General features: G+C 37.3%; 1 protein-coding gene across 1 annotated transcript in view; it reads right to left on the bottom strand.

Annotated features, from left to right (window-relative positions):
- Window positions 1-375: 375 nt before the first annotated feature.
- The window catches only part of LOC111871781 (ribosome biogenesis protein BMS1 homolog), a 38574-nt gene continuing 18673 nt past the window's right edge, over window positions 376-20276 (bottom strand). The window contains exons 8-20 of the mRNA XM_023865104.2: window positions 18853-18992; window positions 15176-15703; window positions 14078-14580; window positions 10950-11146; window positions 9573-9750; window positions 8698-8843; window positions 7092-7280; window positions 6879-7009; window positions 6004-6112; window positions 5613-5883; window positions 3916-4091; window positions 3061-3222; window positions 376-2075 (exon numbers count right to left, since the gene is read on the bottom strand). Of these exons, the coding sequence (XP_023720872.1) occupies window positions 1866-2075; window positions 3061-3222; window positions 3916-4091; window positions 5613-5883; window positions 6004-6112; window positions 6879-7009; window positions 7092-7280; window positions 8698-8843; window positions 9573-9750; window positions 10950-11146; window positions 14078-14580; window positions 15176-15703; window positions 18853-18992 (2940 nt within the window). The 3' untranslated portion in view covers window positions 376-1865. The remainder of the gene's footprint in view (window positions 2076-3060; window positions 3223-3915; window positions 4092-5612; window positions 5884-6003; window positions 6113-6878; window positions 7010-7091; window positions 7281-8697; window positions 8844-9572; window positions 9751-10949; window positions 11147-14077; window positions 14581-15175; window positions 15704-18852; window positions 18993-20276) is intronic.

Below are 20276 nucleotides of genomic sequence, written 5' to 3'. Positions count from 1 at the left end.
GTCTGCAGTGACATGAGAATATTACCAAAGCCTGTGGTTTCTCTAAAATGTCACAGGCCCAAATAATTATTTTGACAACTAACTATGTTTCAGAAAGATTGCATTAGCAATGGCACTTAACTTTCTGGCTGTCAAATCAGAAAACAACAAATTTCATAGGATCGATGGGTTGAATTATAGAAAAAAAATTAATTCCATACTAATTTATCCTTGATTATTTAATAATGCAATATAAACAGCTTAGATTATGTAGAATTAAATATGGATGAATATGAATGCTGATGGGGAGGCAAAGAGAATGAAGTACTTGTGGTCTTTTTGAGGTATTTAACTGATATTTGTTTGAAGGCATTTTAACACTGTTAAACACCTGCAGATGTGAAATGATATAATTTATTACAATAAAATGTTCCTTCACATATATCAATGGTTTGGACAGTAACAAAAAATACTGAAGCCACTAAATTTATTTTCTAGGGAGTTACATTCTTGAGATAAAGGATGGTGTGACTGTATTAAAAAGGAATTACTTTTAAATATTTCAGATAGAATTTCAGATTACACAAATTGCAGGAACATGCTGAATGCACAGGGATTTGAAATGTAGTTCATAACGTAAAGAAGACAGAGAGAGCCAATATGAATCAACCAAAGGAGTTTTTAACGAAGACAGACAGGGAACTGGATTAATCTTTAAAGTTCATGATTACAATACAGTACAATGCAATACCACAAAACACTGCTGTCATCACTACTACCAACACTGCCATGGCCACTGTCACTTGTCTGTCCTATTTCATGTTCATATTTTATTGACAAATATTTGTATCAAATGCTCCTGTGGGGTATTCTCACATTTCCAGATATGAACATAATTCCTCTCCACATCATGTTCCTTAACTCTTCATGAATTCTGAAGTTTCTTATCACTTTAAACCATTTTCTGGTTTCTGTGGCCCCTGTCCACTGTATAACTCTGGTTCTCAGCGTTTAACCACATCACACACTAAAGCAGACATTACGGTCACCATCAGAAAGGAGGAAGAAGTCCAAGTCTAAGTCTTGTTCTGACTGATGCTCAGCCAGTCTGTCTTGGTATGAAGCCCCTCTTGGGGGTCATTTTGCGGCAGGAGGAAGTGTCCAGATATGTAAGTCTCGTAGTGGGAGTATGGGGTGGCAGGGTGGAGCTGCCCAACAGTTAAGAAGAGCTGGAGGTAAACAGGTGCAGCCAGATTTTGCTCAGTTTGTATCCGTCTTCATGGTTGAAGCTGTGGGAGAATCTAATTATTTCGATGGCTTCCTTAATTATGTGGGGATGGTAGCTGTGGATGTTTCTGAGGGTTTCACTTTCATTAAAATTGATGTGTCTCGTCTTAGTGGAGTGTACAGCTTCCACTGTTTTTTGGTTCACTAGTCTCATGCCTCTGATATGTTCAAATATTCTACTGGGGATGACACACCCAGTTTAACCAAGGTACACTGCCACAGGTGCAGAAATCTTGGTTCCTCTTCATTGGATGGCACCCTATCCCACGACTTCCGCACGATCTGCTTCCTCCCACGACCTCCTTCACCCTGCAGATGCTGACTGCAATGTATGAGAAAACACTGCAACAGCTTCAAAAGACATGGCCAAAGCCAAAATGGCAAAATTACACATAATTCTGCTTCTCTTCCAGCTTCCGTCCTGGCTCCAAATGTTTAGATGTAGGTCCTAGGTATATTGACTATTTATTATGGCTGATTGTTATATCAACATGATTGTGCAACTGCTAATTTTGGACATGGTCCTTAGATACTTGTATATAAACTCTGCCTGTTGAGGCCAATTTCTGTAATGTTACCTTCAACCTGCATTATGTGCCTTATATCTTGTGCTTTGTCTTGTTTTTCATATCAATCTTGCTCAATGTTCTAAACACCTGCTTCCTAAGCTCTTTATGTCTCTTTTCTTTTCTAATTTCTTCTTTCTCCAATTCCTTTTTATGTTCCTCCATTCGTTTCTTAGTGGCTGCCTTCTGCTGTTTCTGTTTGTGACTATATGATACCTTCAGCATTTTCATAAGTGACGCCACCTGCAGGATTAATAATGAAAAAGAATAATAGCAGCATTAGTAATGCACTGGTTTACTTCGATAATGTGATATCAGTTTATATGTCAAATAAAATTCAGTGCAACCTCCCTAGCCCACAAAATATGGTGGGAAGGTTAGTGTGAACATGGTGAAAAACCAGATTGGCAAGGAAAAAGTACATGATAACCAACATGTTTCCATTCATTGCATTTCTATTAGAGGATATTATGCACAATTAAAAATACACTTGAAGGCATGACAACTGAATAGATGGGGGGCGAACATGTGAGCAATCTTAAATCAATGACTATAAAGAAAAATTGAGCAGCTGGTAAGAAGGACATGGCAGCAGCCTCTAGCTGACTGACCTAAGTAATATCTGGATTTATGAGGTTCAGAGTAGTGAGGTTTTACAAGTACACTTGGTTGTCGACTTACGACCGACTTCTGTTCTCACTGACAGGTCATAAGTTGATCTGGTTGTATGTCGGCCAAATATTTATTAACAGTATTTTTTAACCTTTCTAATCTTTTTATCATCCTTATAATTTATTTTTACAAACTTTTACATTTTAATCATGTTTTATTTTTCATTTTTTTTTGTGGTCGCAAGTCGCATAGGTCATAAGTCGATGACCAAGTGTATTATATTTCATTTAGGCATCAACTCTACTGTAATTTTACATACGTAACAAAAGCTAAATAATACATGCTTAATACAGGGCTCATTTTAATTTCAATGAGCTTTGTTAGTAATACCGACAAAATGAAAATGATAAAAACACTGAATTTAGAAAATGAATGAATAAAATACAGAGAGCTAAAATAGAATTCAATGATCATGACTTAGCAGAGTTTGCCTGCTAATAATCTGACGAGAATGAATGTTATTACCATTTTTAACATATAACTCTAACTGTACATGTAACTGGAGTTAATGTTATGACCAAATGGTATAAATGTGAAACATGAAAATTGTACTAACTCTTTGTTCATGTGGTTCTCTAATAACAGCAATTCTTCCTGACTCAAGTATTTTTTTTCCATTTCTTGTCCTGTTTTTGGGCTTGTCTTTATATGGCAGCTCCTTCTGCAAAGTCCTCGGAATAACCAATGGTTGGAACACCTTTGGCTGCCGTTCAATTGGCTATATTAACAAGATTTAAGCATGAATAAATAGTTCTCAAATTTCAAAGTGCATATGCATTAGGATGAATTCTATGCAGCTGATAAACATGAACATCTACAATATACTGTATCACTATAATATAAATGTTGGGTGTCATATCTGATCAACAAAATACATAACTGTGACTTAACAATGAATTACTTATAAAATCAGAATTTAAATAGTTGTGAAATTGAATTGGGTAATTTTCTAGGTCAACTTTAAAAACAGTTTCTAGTATGTCAGAAAACCATAGAAACAAACGATTCTGGGAAATCAACTGTTTTCTTTCAACATTATAGAAATGTAGTTGATCTATTGTATTTGATGGTTAGGTGTAACTAGTTAAGGGCTGGACAACTATAGTTAAATTCTTGACAGGGTAGGGACTTTTCTCTTTGTCAAGATGTCCAGACTGCCTCTGGGGTACATTCAGCTTTCTATTTAATGGACGAGAGAAGCTAATTCCCCAGGTAATAAAGCAATCAGAGTATCCAGTCATGACTGAATCAAACATTTGGATATTTTGTATCTGTAATTATAACAATAACCAGTCATCTACAAATGGAAAAGCTTGCTACCCATAAGTAATATATGTATTTCTGACAATGGATAACGTCCTATGTAATGGTAAAAATCAGAAAATGAAGTTTAACAAACAATAATGCATACTGTATACAGACTGTCCATGGCTGGATCACTACGCATTCCTTTCTCTCTCTTAAGCTGTCCTACTGTCTTCATTCCACGCCACTGGTTCTTCTGTTCAGCAGGCAATAACAGTGATGTTAATGGATTGTAAAGCTTAGGGACTTCCACTCGGTACCAGGTTCGGCAGAACACAATGTCTATAATATAACCACACATTAATCAAGTTTCAAGTTCCTTTCTAGAAGAGTTCATATACTGAAGTGAAGTGAAATGCCTGAACTTTCAACTAAAATATCCTGGCATGTACAACATAAGATGAACATAAAAAACAGAATACATCTTAACTGTTTGAATCTCTCTGCCACAACAAACTATTAAATATAAATGCCCACACAATGAAGTCTTCGCAGAGCTGTGTCAATATGGAATGAAAATTAGATGTTCCAGAAACTGTTACTGTGACTGAAAAATATTTATTTATTTTATTTTATTTCATTCTTACATGGCTGATCTCTCAACAATTTAACTGCATTCAGAACCCATAATGTCAGACTTCATATATCCTTTACACACTTTATACAGTACAGTATTAATGACGCTTCATACGCATGCATAAAGTAATATATTTTTTTTTTTCATTGGCGCTACAGCCCTCATTTGGGCCTAGGCCTACCTCCGTGAAACTCTCTGTTTCACTTCGGTTTACTAGATCTTACACATACAGTAGGACTCCTTGGGCGGGTGAGCAATTCGTCGCAAGGCCTCTACCTGTACACAAACACAGAAAAACGCACACAAACATCCATGAGCTGAGTGGGATTTGAACCCACAATCCCGGCTTCCAAGCAAGCGAAGACAGTGCATGCCTTAGACCGCTCGGTTACTGTGACCGGCATAAAGTAATATTATTGTCATTCATATTGAAATCATTAAAATATGGAACTGAAGTTATATTTGGATATGTAGTGACAAAATCTATATAATCAAATAGAACCAGAAGCCAGTATAAAGTAATACCATTTTAATTAATATTATGGTCTTCTGGAGTGATGCTGTTGCCCGGATGACAGAGGCAGTAGGTTTCTCTGAAACACTGCAAGCTCTCTACCAAGCTATATGGCATCACATCACACAAGAATATATTCTTCAAAATTGCCAAAATGGTATTATATGTGGGAGATAGCAAATTACAAGAAAGAAACAGTAGAGGAATAAGAGTACTATATCTGGCGTGGAAGGGGCACGTGGTAGGGTAGTCAGTTGAGACTATGCTACAAGTCGGAAGGTCGCAGGTTCAAGTCCCGATGAGGTCATTGGATTTTTTCAATTGACCTAATCCTTCCAGCAGCACTATGGCCCTGGGGTTGATTCAGCCTCTAACAGAAATGAGTACCAGGAATATTCTTGGAATGTTCTTGGGGGTAAAGCACGGCCAGTGCGTAGGGCCGACAACCTTGCCGCCATCTATGAGAAGATTGTCTAGAAAATGTGGGAACCTCAACATCTCACAACCCTATGGGCCTCCACAGCCTGTTACAGGGATACCTTTACTTATTTTTTACTTATATCTGCTGTGGAAGAAAGACGTCCTATCACTAACTGAAGTCTGTCATTTACCAGTTTCTTCATAGAATTGATATAATATAAAATGCTCTGTAATATATCATGTACTTTATAATTCTGTCTCTTCTGAGACACATTTTTTAAATCAGACTTACCACTGAGCAAGATTTTATCCTCAAATGTTGCCCGGAATGCCCCTTCTGGTTTGGATACAGCTTTCTTTATCTGCCCCCTTATACCTGACACTGTTCTCAGTTTTGCTCCCTCAAATTTTGCGACTTCCAAAGTAGAGCTGAACATATCACGTATAAATGCAGTCTTCTTATAAATTTTGAATGGTGAGCCAATCAATTTGAGTTTCTTCATAATTTGTGTCGATTTATCCAATTCTACCACTGACCCTGTGGCTGCAATCCTAAAGTCAGGCTGAAACATGAGGAGAGATGCTCATAGAAGAAATTGAAATGAATACAGGAAAGCTGTAGAACATTACAATGAACTCCAAGACTTCAATATTTTCTACCTTGTAAATTTACATCAATTTACCTGTCTTGTTGCCACATCCTGTACTGCTAAGAAACCAGTGTTTTGTGGTGTTATGGGACCCCAGAAGTGGGCCATACATGTTACATGCTCTGGTGTATATTTCAGCATTCTGCAGAAAGGAGTTTCAGTTAAAACATGAGTTCTGAGGTCCTCACAATGGTGAGCATTAAGACTGTAGTCTTCTGGTATGCGAAACCACATAATGTAGACAAGTACTAGGGTTTAGGAGGAATACACTTCCTCTATCTTCATGCTAAAGGGAAATGTTCTAGTAAAAAATATTGGAGAGAAAATACACTGCTTATTCCTACAGTAATTATTGTTTTCTATTACAGAAATTATTTCCAAAAAGTTTAGAATGATGATGGTCTTTTTCAGCTGGCATGCATGCCAGGAAACAATGGCAGCACAGTGGAAAACTGGTGAAGTTTCACATCTGCCAGTGAATCATACAAGTATATTTCAATCATGAGGCTAAAACCTTGCATGAAAGTGCTGGCAAATATGTCTTTTTAGGGGGGGAAAAAAATGTTAATTCATGAAGTAAGGCAAAATCCTGTATGTAAATTGAAATGTACAGCCCCTTTATTTCTGGAAATGACTTCCATCTCATGCTGTAACAAAACTTTAAATTAGAAGTTTTCCGTCACATAGTAAATATGAAATCACAGATGCATACATACACACCAACTTTTATTACCTCAGAATTTGTACAGTTATGACAAGAAATCGTGTTCTGTTGAGAGTCATATCATATCATATCATATACTGCATATACATTATCAGGTCATGGAATGTGTTTGAAATTTCTGAGGGTGACCACTTTCCAATCTCTCTTCTTATACCTTCCTGCTTCAAACTGTTTGAAACAATACCTGTGTCTGAGATTATCTTCCAATTTGGAATAGATGGGTAACGTCTGAAACCGCCGCCATCCGAGGGAGATGATTAATGGGTCTCGTGTCTTCAGAATCTTCTTATACCACCGATGTTTCTTAATACGCACCTGCAGACAATTTTAATAATGTTTTATCTATTCTGACTATAACACAGAACTTCATATGAAACTTACCAACAAATCACTATACCTGCACAAAACCAACATTCTCTTCTCCTGCCAGAAGTCCACCCAGGATCAAAGGGTATGTAGGATCAAAATTTGTTATAATTTCACAAGGTACTTCCTCAACTTCAACTCTCACATACATTCCAGGTCGGAAGCCTTCCAACTGAATTCGTATACTATCATCCAAACCTTCAAATTCATTCCTGTTCAACTGAAAATATTAGGATAATATTACAATCCAACATTTAAAGTAACAAACAAAAGTATATGTTGTAACCCAACACTTTACATATGCATCATTTGTTATTCTGAATACGGTACGTCATTAGCCTCTACTGGTGACATAAATCTGCTGTTGCAAGCATAGCTACACCTCCCAGAGTCTGAAATCACTTCTCCTTGTATTTCATGAAGTTTAAGTGGAACATTTTGCAGCGCTGTAACTTTGTAACATTGTTTCTTGGTGGGACAAATCACAGTTCACCCACTATCATGTTTAAATCCTAGTACAGCAGAAGTTATTAATTAAAAACTATACATGTTTGTGTGCTTTCTGCAAATATATATTCCCACTACCCAAAATTTATGAGATATACCAAAGAGTCACAGCATTATCATGTTTGTATGTTTTAACAGAAAAATTTTTAACAACTAGATGTCACAGAACCACCATATTAAAATTCAAATGCCTATCTACACTTGTGCACTAATTATTGCTCTCAAGCAGAAAAGTAAACACAAATTGTGAACAATTACCTTCTTCTTTTGCTTTCTACACAAAAATAGTCAAAACGAAAATGGTGTACTTTCAGAGATCAATTGCCACACAAAATGCCAAGTGGCATAAATATTTCTGCATTCTGCTGCAGCATGTTTGTGGTTGCATTTGAATCTACTGGTTAAAACTTTTCAACCGACAGCAGTCTTTTGGGCAAGAATCAATACTATGTGCAATTACTTATTTAAGAGTGCAGTGTAGCACATGGGATATGGTTGCTTTCCCAATCAGTATCACAACACACAATGCTAGTAGCTAAAACTTCAAAACAGGAATAGCATAAAAATTAAGGAATTATATATTCATGTACTGTAATTAAAAATGATTATGAATGAAGATCTGGAGCTGGGATAGCTCAGTTGGTACAGTGACAGGATGGATGACTGGGGTTCAATTCCCTGCAGGGGCAAACATTTTTTCTGTACTCTGCAGTGTCCAGGCTGGCTCTGGGGCCCACAAAGCCTCCTATCTAATTGGTACTGGGATAAAGCCAGGGCGTGAAGCTGACCACTCACCTCCATCTAGTGCTAAGGTCAAGAATGGTGGAGCTATACTGCCACTTCTCCATATGTCTTCATGCACTGATGTTTAATTAATTAAGCCCATGGATAACTGTACCTTTTACCTTTACCTGGGAATGAGAATTCTAATCACCAAAAAAAAAAAAAAACCTCTACTGTAGTACTCGGATGTCACATAAAAAGCATTAGCCACCATACATACTGACAAGAATCTGGAGTAAACTGCACAGTTTCTTTGGGTGTTCTCCAGTAGGTCTAAAGCAGGAAACAGGAACGTTAGCATGTCTTAACACACAATACTGACATGTCACTTATGGTTCAACTGGTACCTGAGCCTGCTGGTCCACTTCTTGCTTCAGCTCATCGTAGTATGTTTTTCCTCCATCTTTGTCATCATATTCTGCATCAAATTTCTCCTTCAGTTTTCGTTTCTTCTCCTGTAATTCGTCTTTCGTCATTTCTTTGCAGTTACCTTCTGCAAAATACGTATAATACAGTCAACTATAGCAAGCTGAAGCCGTGATTCAAAGGTAACGGTGGGTGGCAGATACTGCAAGACTTGAACATGGCATCATAAAGTCACTAAGGTAAGCAACTACACGAAACAGTTTATACTGCCCCAATAAATTTGTTGCAAAAGCCATGACAGAAAGCAAGTTATAAGTAGTGAAGTTGCAAGTATCACAGCAGCAACACACATATCACGTTACAAAGACAGAAATTGGTTTCCCTTACATTACACTATACATACCCCTGTATCACAATCACTGCTTAAAATAAAAGTAGTATATTTCAGAGAGTCCTATACTTTGTCACGTTTCTGGACAAGACTTTTTCTGGGGGGGATTAAGTATGATTTGACTTTCACATAGAGAAGGGTTATACTGGTCCAATATGAAACAAAATTAAATCTTCTGTCCAATTTTCAGTGTGTAATCTTAAACACCAAATTTCACCTAAATTCATTATGCTTTCCATACATGCAGAGCTGGAGAGAGAGAGAGATGGATGGATGGACACTCCCCCCTATATGAGGAAGCTGAATGTGTCCCTCTTTTTATTTGTGGGTGTTTTGCTTTGATGTAATGGAACTAATGCATTTATAAAAAGAGATACCATATTATTTACACAGAGAACTTAAGAAAATGAAACAATTAATATAACTGGATAAATATGTTATATCCATTCTGTACCATTTCTTTACCTTCGAGAGTTCCTTTTACGTTCTCTTTCTTGCTTGTATGTTTTTCCCCTGTTTCCAAGTCTTCAAAATCTCCAAAAACTTCCTCACTACTATCATCATCCAACTGCAAAAGCTCTGCTGCATCCTCTGACTCTTTCCACTTTCCAGTTACAAAGCAGTCACGAATAACTTCACGCACCTTAAGAAACACACAGAACCACGTCATGACATTTCACTCAGAAATGAATTCCAAATGTGATTCTCTGAATATCATTGTACCAAAACGGCAAATTTATAACCTTAACCAATTCCACAGTCCAGTGTCTTTCTTGAGAAGCTAATAGTTGCTCAACTGGTCAAGGATTTACTCACTTCTTATAACAGAAACAAGAGTTAACCATAGTAGTCGATCATAACCCACTATAATCTAATCCACTTTCACATCAGAGTTCTTTAAGACAAATTTTAATATTATCCCCCATCTAAGCCCATATCTCTCGATGGTTTCTTCCTTTCCCAGTTTTGTACTAAAATTCCCTATGCAGTTACCATCTCCCTCATACATGCTACATGTCCCAATTATTTCACCCCTCTTGATTTATTGATGCTAATGTCTGAAGAATGCAGATAAAAAAATGCCATCAACACTCTACTCTCATGGCACAACATAAACATACTATTTTGACTCGTTTTTTACTTCTACTGAATGTGAACTAAATTATAGATTGACATTACTTATCCTCCTTTTTTCATCTATTTACTGGTCATTAATTTGACAGAAATGAATGATTTACATGACAATGAATGTGACAACGGAAACTTATTGTAAATTAAAATTTCCCTTATACTAATTGACTCTGTTTAGGCTTTCCTCTGTATGTTCACAGCCAATGTCCTGAACTTCAGAAGTATTTCTAAGACACACACACACAATAATCTTAGGATTACTATGCATGACAAATTCAAACAGAAACAATCTCACAGTGTATGATCCACTGTTATGGATTCAGTTTCTCTTCTATTATAGCAGTTTAAATTACAAATCAATTTATTTAACTTGCCTTGATTCTGTTGTTATAGTATAGCAAACCTTAATTTAATATTTCTTTTTGAGACCAGTGGATCTGAATTATAAGCCAAGGAAAATCTTAAATGGTGGTCATTTAACACTAAGGTTACTGACGTGAAATCATTGAAATTTAATGTAAAAAAAAAAAGTAACGCTATCCCTGTAAGAGGCCACGAAGGCCCATAGGGTTGTGAAACATTGAGGAACTCACATTATCTAGACAGTTGGCTCAAAGATGGCGGTAAGGTTGTCAGCCTTACATGCCGGCCGCGCTCTATTCCCCAGGACTAACCGCTTCAGCTATGGCACGGCCTTAAATGTGAACTTACTTTACAGTCTGTCCAGTCGCGGACCAACTTCACAGCAAATCGAGCACAGTCAACACCATTCATCGCATCTCTTTCCTCCTGCTGATGCTGCTGCTTTCTCCTGACTACTTGGAATAGGCCTCCTACATCTTTGTTTTCATCACTGTCACTTCCAAGTTCCTCTTCTGTCTCTTCTCTTTCAAACTTATTATAATTACCTTATAGCAGAATCAAAATTCATAGAAATAAATCCTTTTTCATCCTCTTTAATATTTGCATCCTGATGTATATATTACTAGAGGTACTTGCATGGTCATCAACACAACAATCATTCTGTTTTATTACACATACCACCACATTTATAGCAATAGAATCATCTTTAGGTTGTTTACATAAGGGTACAACATTGTTATTGAATTGTTTTGATTAAAATGGATCAATATTAGTAAAACATAGTAAAATGTAGATATTTTTGTTTAAATTTGGGTACATAACCTGTAAATATCTTACAATATGTTAACAAATTTAAGATTAAATAAAATAAAGTTGTATAAATTGAATGAAATTAACAAAACTACATCCTAAGCACACAAGTCATACAACATATACAGAATATATGAACTAAAACTCAGAAAATAAATCATTGCAATAACCAGAAAACCACACTGAAGTGGAACATCAAAACGTCTGAAGATGATCATATAGATTGAAACATGCAGTAGCATGAGTAATAAAACAGAATATTAACACGCATATATCAGTTTTATTTACCGACTGCTGTGCTGATGGCCACACATGTACCTCCTCTTCATCCACCACACCATACATACAGCACTTTAATCACACATAGCAACTGAAAGCTCATAGTCCTTAATAACAGTCTCTCAACCTATGGGAACAGATTAAGGACTATGAAATACAGAGAAAATTAGATCATGATTACCTTGGCAGTCTGTATTCTTTAACAAGTACTGTTAAGAGGAATGAAATGGGATGCGCACTTAACATATGACAAATGCATATACAATTTTGATCAAGAAACCTCAAGGAGAGGAAAAGACTTAGGTATGGACAAGAGGATGATAATATAACATCTTAGAGAAATGGTTGTTATACATGTGGACTGCTTTCACATGGCTAAGAACAGGGTACAATGGTGGATTTCATTAGAAGAGCAATGGACCTTCAAATTCTATAAAGACAGGAATTTCTTGAATGACTAGGTAACCATCAATTTTCAAGGAAAATCCAGTAAAATGGAGTTTATTAACTAGTAAGCCTTATTAAATTAAAACTACGGGAAACACCCTGATGCATCCGTTAAAGTTTACTGGCATATTAACTAATAAGCATCTTCTCTGTTATCTTTCATGTTTTTTTTTCCTTCATGATATAACAATGTCTGTGCTGTTGACAGCAATAATACAGTGAGAACACTTTAATTACTGGTGACTGGAATCTCCATTTAATGCTCCCTGGTTTAAGATTTTCTCTTATTTAATGAGTCCAATTCAATAATCGCAGTGTTTAAACCTCCTCCTCCATATAACATTTTTCTGAACCCACTGAACCCCAATATAACCTTAAATAGGGATTCACTGTATTTTGATTCTCATTATAGTCTTCTCGACAATGCATCATCCTGAAACATTCCAAATTATCACTCTGGATAAACACACTGCCCACCAGTTCTGGGTCAAGTTAAGGAACAGTACTGTCAGATGGTTTACACAGGAATGTTAAAACTATTGTAATTTCTGATTGATCTGAAATAAAGCTAATGGTTACAATTATGACCAGTCAGAACAGTGTATATATAACCATGGTGATTCCAAATGATCACTCATCCAGGTCAGACAGCAAATGCTGCTGCCATTGGAATATGGTGCTCTCAGCTGGTCACGCACCCAAGCACTGACTTTTACCAAAATACTGCTGCTGACTGGACTTCTTTATCTTTCTGGTGGTCCTCTCTCTGCCCTTTCAGTGTATTAATAGCTTATTCAGGGAGAAGTCTTCTTTCCTGTTCATTAAATTATAATGGAACTTGATCCTGAAAACCTCTCTAACAATGTGATGAACATATTGTCACGTGTAAGTTTTGAGGTTTTCACGGCGATGACTATGAAGAAAGTCTTCTGGGATCTGGCGCCGTGTAGCTCCAGCTACAGCTATCTGTATTCGCATGCAACTCAACTACCCTGAAGATGGAGGCGATATGTTCCTCCAAAACGTCGGTTAAAACCAAGAATACACGGCACCAGATCCCAGAAGACGACTTTCTTCATATTGTCACGTGTTTGGAATCCGGAAGGTTTCTTTTTTTATTATTGCCAGTGGGGTGGGACTAAGTCCCTTGTACTACGGCCACTTCTGGCCTATTGTACCAGCCCCAGATGATAGGTGAGGGTGATTGTGGAACAATTGGTGGAATGAAGATTGGGAGTGGAAACCGAAGTACTCTGAGAAAACCTGCCCCATCACCACTTTGTCCACCACAAATCCCACTTGACCAGACTCGGGATTGAACCCGGGCCGCCATGGTGGAAAGCAAGCGACTAACCGCTTGAGCTACAGCGCGGCCCTTGCGGAAGGGTTACTTCCATGGTAATTCTAACAGTGTCTCCAAGGTTACAACAAACTGTTAGAAGCGTTACGTAACAACGGAAAATAATGCATTTCCTAAGCAACGGTTTGTTGAACCAGCCGGAATAATGCACTTCTGGGGTAACGAGCGTAGGGCACGTGAAACTGGACAGTTGAAGATGGTGTTCTCTATGCGGTTCGAAAAACCCGTATATAATGGGTTGAAGGCATTCGCCAAGACAGTTGAGATCCAGCCATGGTCAGAGACAGTTCGAAGATTGCCACCGCAGAATGCAGTTGAAGTGATATTAACTGTACTTGAGTGTGTAAGAGTGAGTGTTCAATAAATATCCGCTAAATCTGAGAACCATGTGAAGTTATTTGTTGCGTAAGACAGCCAACACGTGACAATATAATAGCCAGAAGCCTCTGGAATGCATATGGACTGCTATCAACAACTCTAGTCTCATATTTTGATTCTGTTAGTGATTATAAGATGCGACTCATTTTCAGATAAACAAGTCATCCATGGCAAGTCAACAGCATACAGTCACTGCACTTACCATACACAAGCTTCCATAAGTTCTGTGTTGTCGACTGTCGCTCCAAGAATGCATCTGCAGCCTTCAGTGCTAAGTTTGTTTTCCACTGAACAGCCGATTCCTCTGGTCCTTCTTCATCACTAATGCCAGAGGTATCAGAATCAACATCTTGAGCAGTATCAGAGTCTCTATCACTTTCTCTTTCATTGGAACTAAGCAATTCATTATCCCCTTCCTTTAAAGATTTCACACTATTTTCATCAACCTCTTCATCACTACAACTTTCGTCTGAAGAGAAATTGTTTAATGTAAATGTTGGTTCACATTTCCATTTATGTGACAAACTTGTATCTTGATCTTCTTGTTTCAATGCCACTGATTCAGTTTTAGCGTCTTTAACATGTGAAATGTCTTCTTTCTTATTTTCTGTGTGTTTCTTATTCATCTCCAGTCTTAACAACAAATCAGAAACTTTACCATGAATCTGACGGTCTTGATCAGTCCCAGTATCATGATAGCTGTAACTGTGAACAGAAAATTGCCCTAATATCAATATAAGTTCAGCCCTAAAGATTAGAATGTACAGCATTTTGACTTTTATTTTATATGGGTGTGAAAATTTGCCTCTCACTCTAAGAAAAGAACACAGATTGAAGGTGTTTACGATTAAAGTGCTGAGAATATCTGGATCTAAAAGAGGAGAAGTGACAGAAGAAGAGAGAAAGTTACATACTGAAGAGTTTCATAAATTGTACTCTTCTCCTAATATTATCGGAGAGATTAAATTTAGTAGGAGGAAGTACCTGTGGTGAAAATGAGAACTGAATAAGTTTTCAATTGAAAACAGCCTGAGAAGAACCCACATTGGTGAAACAAGAGAAGAGGTGAGAATAATATTAATCCCAGATGTGCCAGCCTTAATTTCTACAGTGCCAATCCACCAACTTAGGTTGTCAAAGAGTCTGTCTTTTATGTGTAAATAATATATAAGGACTCCCTAGGAACTTTCAGTGACAAGAATTCGCTCCCAAACATCTGTCTAAATTGCAGGAACAGAAAACTAGCTTTTAACATCTCCAGATCAGAAATTGAAAGGTCAACATTTATAAAGTTATTTACCTCTCACATTGGTTTTCTTTCACGTCAGTGGTTAATTTCAGTTTCTTCGCAGGTTCTTCATCAGAAGATACATCATCATGTACACTGCCATGTTCCTCACATATATCCTCCTTGTTTCCAGAGTTATCTACATCTACATCCATCACATTTAATAATTTGTACTCGGCTTCTGCAACAGTACTCTTTAGCTTCCGTTTCTTAATTTCATTTTTGCCGTACAGGTTAGTTTTATCCTGATTACAGTCTTCAGCTATATGCAAAGCATCTCTGTATTTTGTATCTGAAGTGTCAGACTTTCTTTTTGTGTCAACTTCATCATGACTGTTACTCCCTGCAATACTGTCAATATATGAATCACTGTCACTTTCCAGTTCATCTTCAGATTTATCACTTAAATTCTCTTCGTCAGAGTCATTTTCTATTGTTTCTTCATGTTTGTCCTCATTGCTTGAACTCTCAGGAAACACCACTCTCCTCCTAATTCTGCCCGAGTCACTGATAAGCTCTTCAGACAATCCCACAGATTTCCTGAATAAAAACAAAAACTTACATTGAAAAGGTATACTATGACTTAGCGTAAAGTAGACTGAATGTTGACAGGGCCTCAGTTTGTGCACATGTCAAAGATATGCATCTTTCTACGTGCCAGAAACTTGTTTCATTATTTCAATCATTGGATTAAACAGTAGCAAAGATGTGGAATTAACAGGGAAAATTTGTGACAATGACCACAACAGGACATGCTGCAGCTGGTTTTCCAAGGGTGTCTCCCTTCTTGAGAAGCCAAATTTTCCCTACGAGATCTCTCACTGCAAAATGGCCAAATATAGGAAATCAGCAATGCATTTTTTGTGATCATACTCACATACCAAAAAATCTAAAAGATCTATTTCAAAAATCACATGTGTACTACACAATATACCACATGACACTATTTGAAGGATGACTGAAAGCCTTAACCATTTACTTGAAGTGTGCCTCCAAGTGATCACTCAAGCCTTGAGCATGTTTTATAAGTTAAATTTTACAAAAAAAAAAAAAATAATTTATTGTAAGCACTTAGAGGTCTTTTATTCTTTGGACTACTTCATACTAAATTATGCATAGGCTACAACAAGATTAACATACAAAACAATCATATGAAAACAGTGTGCCCAAATGTTGCATATCTGCCTGCTTCACCTCTAAAAGCTATCAGGCTCAAATCCTGGCCAACAGGCCAGCTGCTCTTAGTGTTTTATATGGTTAACTTTACTCCTTCCAGGAAAATGATGTGATTGTATCTTAAAGACTATGACATCCTAGTGATTAAAAAAAAAATTAATACCACACAACCAAAAGCGACATTAAATACAATCAGCATAAATTGCTCCAAAAATCAAACACTGGATGTTTATGATTACCTTACTCTAACCAACAAAAATGTAGCATTTCATGAGAGAATTAATATTTATTCTTTACATGTAAACTACACATGAATCATATCATTAAATATGAAGTCAAGTAATAGTGAAAAGTATGTGCCATAGCTCAGGTGGTTAATCACTGACTTCCAAACATGGTGGCCCAGGTTTGAGACCAGGTCAGGTCATGTGGGATTTGTGGACAAATTGGCACTGGGGCATGTTTCCTCTGCCAATTCTCATCCTACCAGCTGCTCCACACTCATCTATCATCTGGGGCTGGTACAATAGGCCAGTTAGTGGCCAACGTACCAAATGGACTCAGTCTAACCCCACCCCAAGAAACTACAACTAAGTAACAGAGAATACTGTTATTCTGAACACCATGAACATGATAGTGGGAACTATCACCTGTCTGGCACTAACCACTGAACAAACATGGAGATCAGGCATTTTAGTGCTAAAATTCAATTGTATTTATCATTAAATTTCAGAGCATTTCCACTTTGCATTTTTCCTCCACTGTGTGCAGTTCCTTGAAACTGTCTACAACATCAAGAATATACAGTATCTAAATTAAGAGTAGAACAGTTCCCACAAGCTATTGTAGCCAAGTTTCTTGCAGTAGCACAGCACGTGCCGAGCATACCATAACAGCTCATGCAAACTCTTCACTTAGATACCTTGTAAATTACCCCTCTTATTACCACTAAAACAAAGAAAATATACAAACACATCTCACTATTACGATTGAGTATGCACATACAAGATGCTAGCACCACGGATTCACTACTACCTATAAGAAATGAGACGTGTACACTGTGAAGTGCTGCATCTCTGCAAGTAAATGCAATTACATGCTGGTATGTATTGAAAATGGGGAGCATTTCCCCTCTTACTTTGTACCTGTTACATGAATCACCACATAATTATGTTGTATTCACATATTTTGATTTANTCCATCCCCACCATTATCCCGGATAATCGAGAGTTGAGTGTATTTTGATTTTCTGATTCATCCAGACTCAAACATTTTAATAATTCAGTTTTGAAGGTGGAAATATTACCTATACACTAAATTGATTTAACCCTTTCTAAGATCTACACCAAAGGCCGCACCATAGCTCAAGCGGTTAATCGCTGGCTTCCCACTGCAGCAGCCCGGGTTCGATCTAGGGTCTGGTCAAGTGGGATTTGTGATGGACAAAGTGGTNCAGAGTTCTGCATTCTTTGGTCCCGTTGAGCTAACACAATATTCTATGGTAGGGGTGAAAGAATGCAAGGATTTGTGGAAAGTTTAAAGGACAGATACACCGCCCCAGTTAGTCTCTTTGTATCGATCTTCAAGTGCGTTAGCAAAATGTCAGGGTGTAAAAGGAAGCGTGTTGTGTTAAGTATTCAACAGAAAAAGGAAAATGCCGCGAAAAAGTAAACGACAATATTAAATTTTTTTAAGTGTTAAGTGTGAATATTCGTAAAAAGTGTTGGATGTTGTTGAAGACTGTGATTGAAATAACTAATTCATACTTCAGTGTAATATGAAAAAAAGTATTAAATAGGCCATGAGATGACATAAAAATGAGGTTGAATAAATTTAAATACAGGTAGGCCTATAGTATTATGAAGGTACAATATTACAGTACTACTTTTAATAAAATTTGTCTTAACCGGATTTTCGATTAATCGTGATTTCCATCCCCACCATTATCCCGGATAATCGAGAGTTGAGTGTATTTTGATTTACTGATTCATCCAGACTCAAACATTTTAATAATTCAGTTTTGAAGGTGGAAATATTACCTATACACTAAATTGATTTAACCCTTTCTAAGATCTACACCAAAGGCCGCACCATAGCTCAAGCGGTTAATCGCTGGCTTCCCACTGCAGCAGCCCGGGTTCGATCTCGGGTCTAGTCAAGTGGGATTTGTGGTGGACAAAGTGGCGTTGGGGCAGGTTTTCTCAGAGTACTTCGGTTTCCCCTGCCAATCTTCATTCCACCAGTTGCTCCACAATCACCCTCACGTGTCATCTGGGGCTGGTACAATAGGTTAGAAGTGGCCACAGTACAAGGGACTGAGTCCCACCCCACTAGCAATAAAAAAAAAAAAGATACACCAGAATATAGTTAGCTTGTAACATACAAATAATGTACAAAGAACATTTGCACTGACTGGGTTGACAGCATCAGAATACATTGAATATCAATCAGAAATTAGATATATAAGGACTAGTCCAATAGGTAACTCAAAATATGTAGCACACTACACTTACTCAGCAACATCTGATGCCACAATTGGTGCAGTGCCAGTAAATAGCTGAAGCTCACTTTGAGCCATTTTCACATCCAGAGTCTCCTGCGTATCCAGAAGAGAGCTCACAAGTGCCTTCTCTGGCCGTGAGTCACTTGTTTCCTAAACAGTATATTAATTTATCTTCACTTACAAGGAAACAGTTGACAGCTGTTGTTAACATGGTACAATCATAGCAATTTCTGAGACTAAAGCTGTATAGATCTTAAAAGGAATCTCCACAACTTAGTCTGACTTGAACATACTTTTCGTGACGTGACTTTTCCTATCTGACCTAATACTGAATTGAAATGAAAAGGAGGTAAATGAAGTACTCAATTAGCATCTTACAGAATATCTTTCTTGCCAATGTAAATAGCATATGCTTATTTTTATTTTAAATGCTCATTTTATTTGCAGTCATAATTTACTTACAACATAAATGTCTAACTAGCAATATACTAGACCTACCACACCCTATCAACACTAACTTTATGGCGAGTACAACAAATGTCTGTAATCTAACTTCAAGCAAGACTTGTATCAGTTATCTCTAGAAAGAAAACACAAAATATTCTACTATGCGAAAGGGTGTTACAATATACAGCTGGATTCATTCAAATACACAACACAGATTCTAAAGGCTTCTGACGATGGTGTATAACACTCAGAATTACTAGACTTTTGAACTTTTTCCATTGTTCAGTATTCCAGAGTCTAGAAAATATAAAGTTTCAGAAACTGGACCTGTTTCCATCTTCAGGTGAGTGGAGAAGACACATACTCAGTAGGGTCCCTCAGAAAGAGGTAACCTCAATTGCTGTACAACCCCTGTTAGATTCACACATCTATTTACTATACAGATGGTGCTAGCAGTAGATACTACATGTCTTCACATTTTTCCCTGTTTCTTTGCATTGGTGTTCATGCATTTGGTTTTGTCGACTAGGTTTGTAGCAAAGATTTCTACCTCCTTTTCTATCCTAGTTCCACATCTGTGCGTGCTCTATCACAACTTTTATTGTATGTTTTCTTGTTATATCCAACCAAATTAGCCTGGTTTCAGGTGAGTAAATAGTTGTGTGAATCTGACAGGGGTTGTCCAATGATCAAGGTTAGCTCTTTCTAAGGGACACAACTGAGTACATGTCTTCCCCCTTCACCTGAAGACGGAAAGAGATCCAGTTCCTGAAACGCTGTGTTTTCTAGTCTCTAGAATACCAGATGATGGAAAAAGTCCACATAATGTATAATTTTCCGTGGAAGGACGACCAGAACAAGGTTTGTCATCAATTGTCATTTCACCATTTTTGAAACGGGAAAACCACTCAAACAGTTGAGTTTTCCCCATAGCATCGTCCTTGTACGCCGTTTTTAACATTTCAAGAGTTTCTGTCCCACTTTTCC

Source organism: Cryptotermes secundus, unplaced genomic scaffold (genome assembly GCF_002891405.2).
Source record: "Cryptotermes secundus unplaced genomic scaffold, Csec_1.0 scaffold846, whole genome shotgun sequence".
NCBI classification, from domain to species: domain Eukaryota; kingdom Metazoa; phylum Arthropoda; class Insecta; order Blattodea; family Kalotermitidae; genus Cryptotermes; species Cryptotermes secundus.
Note: the sequence above shows the minus strand (reverse complement) of the source record. Positions and strands in the feature narration are given on the sequence as shown.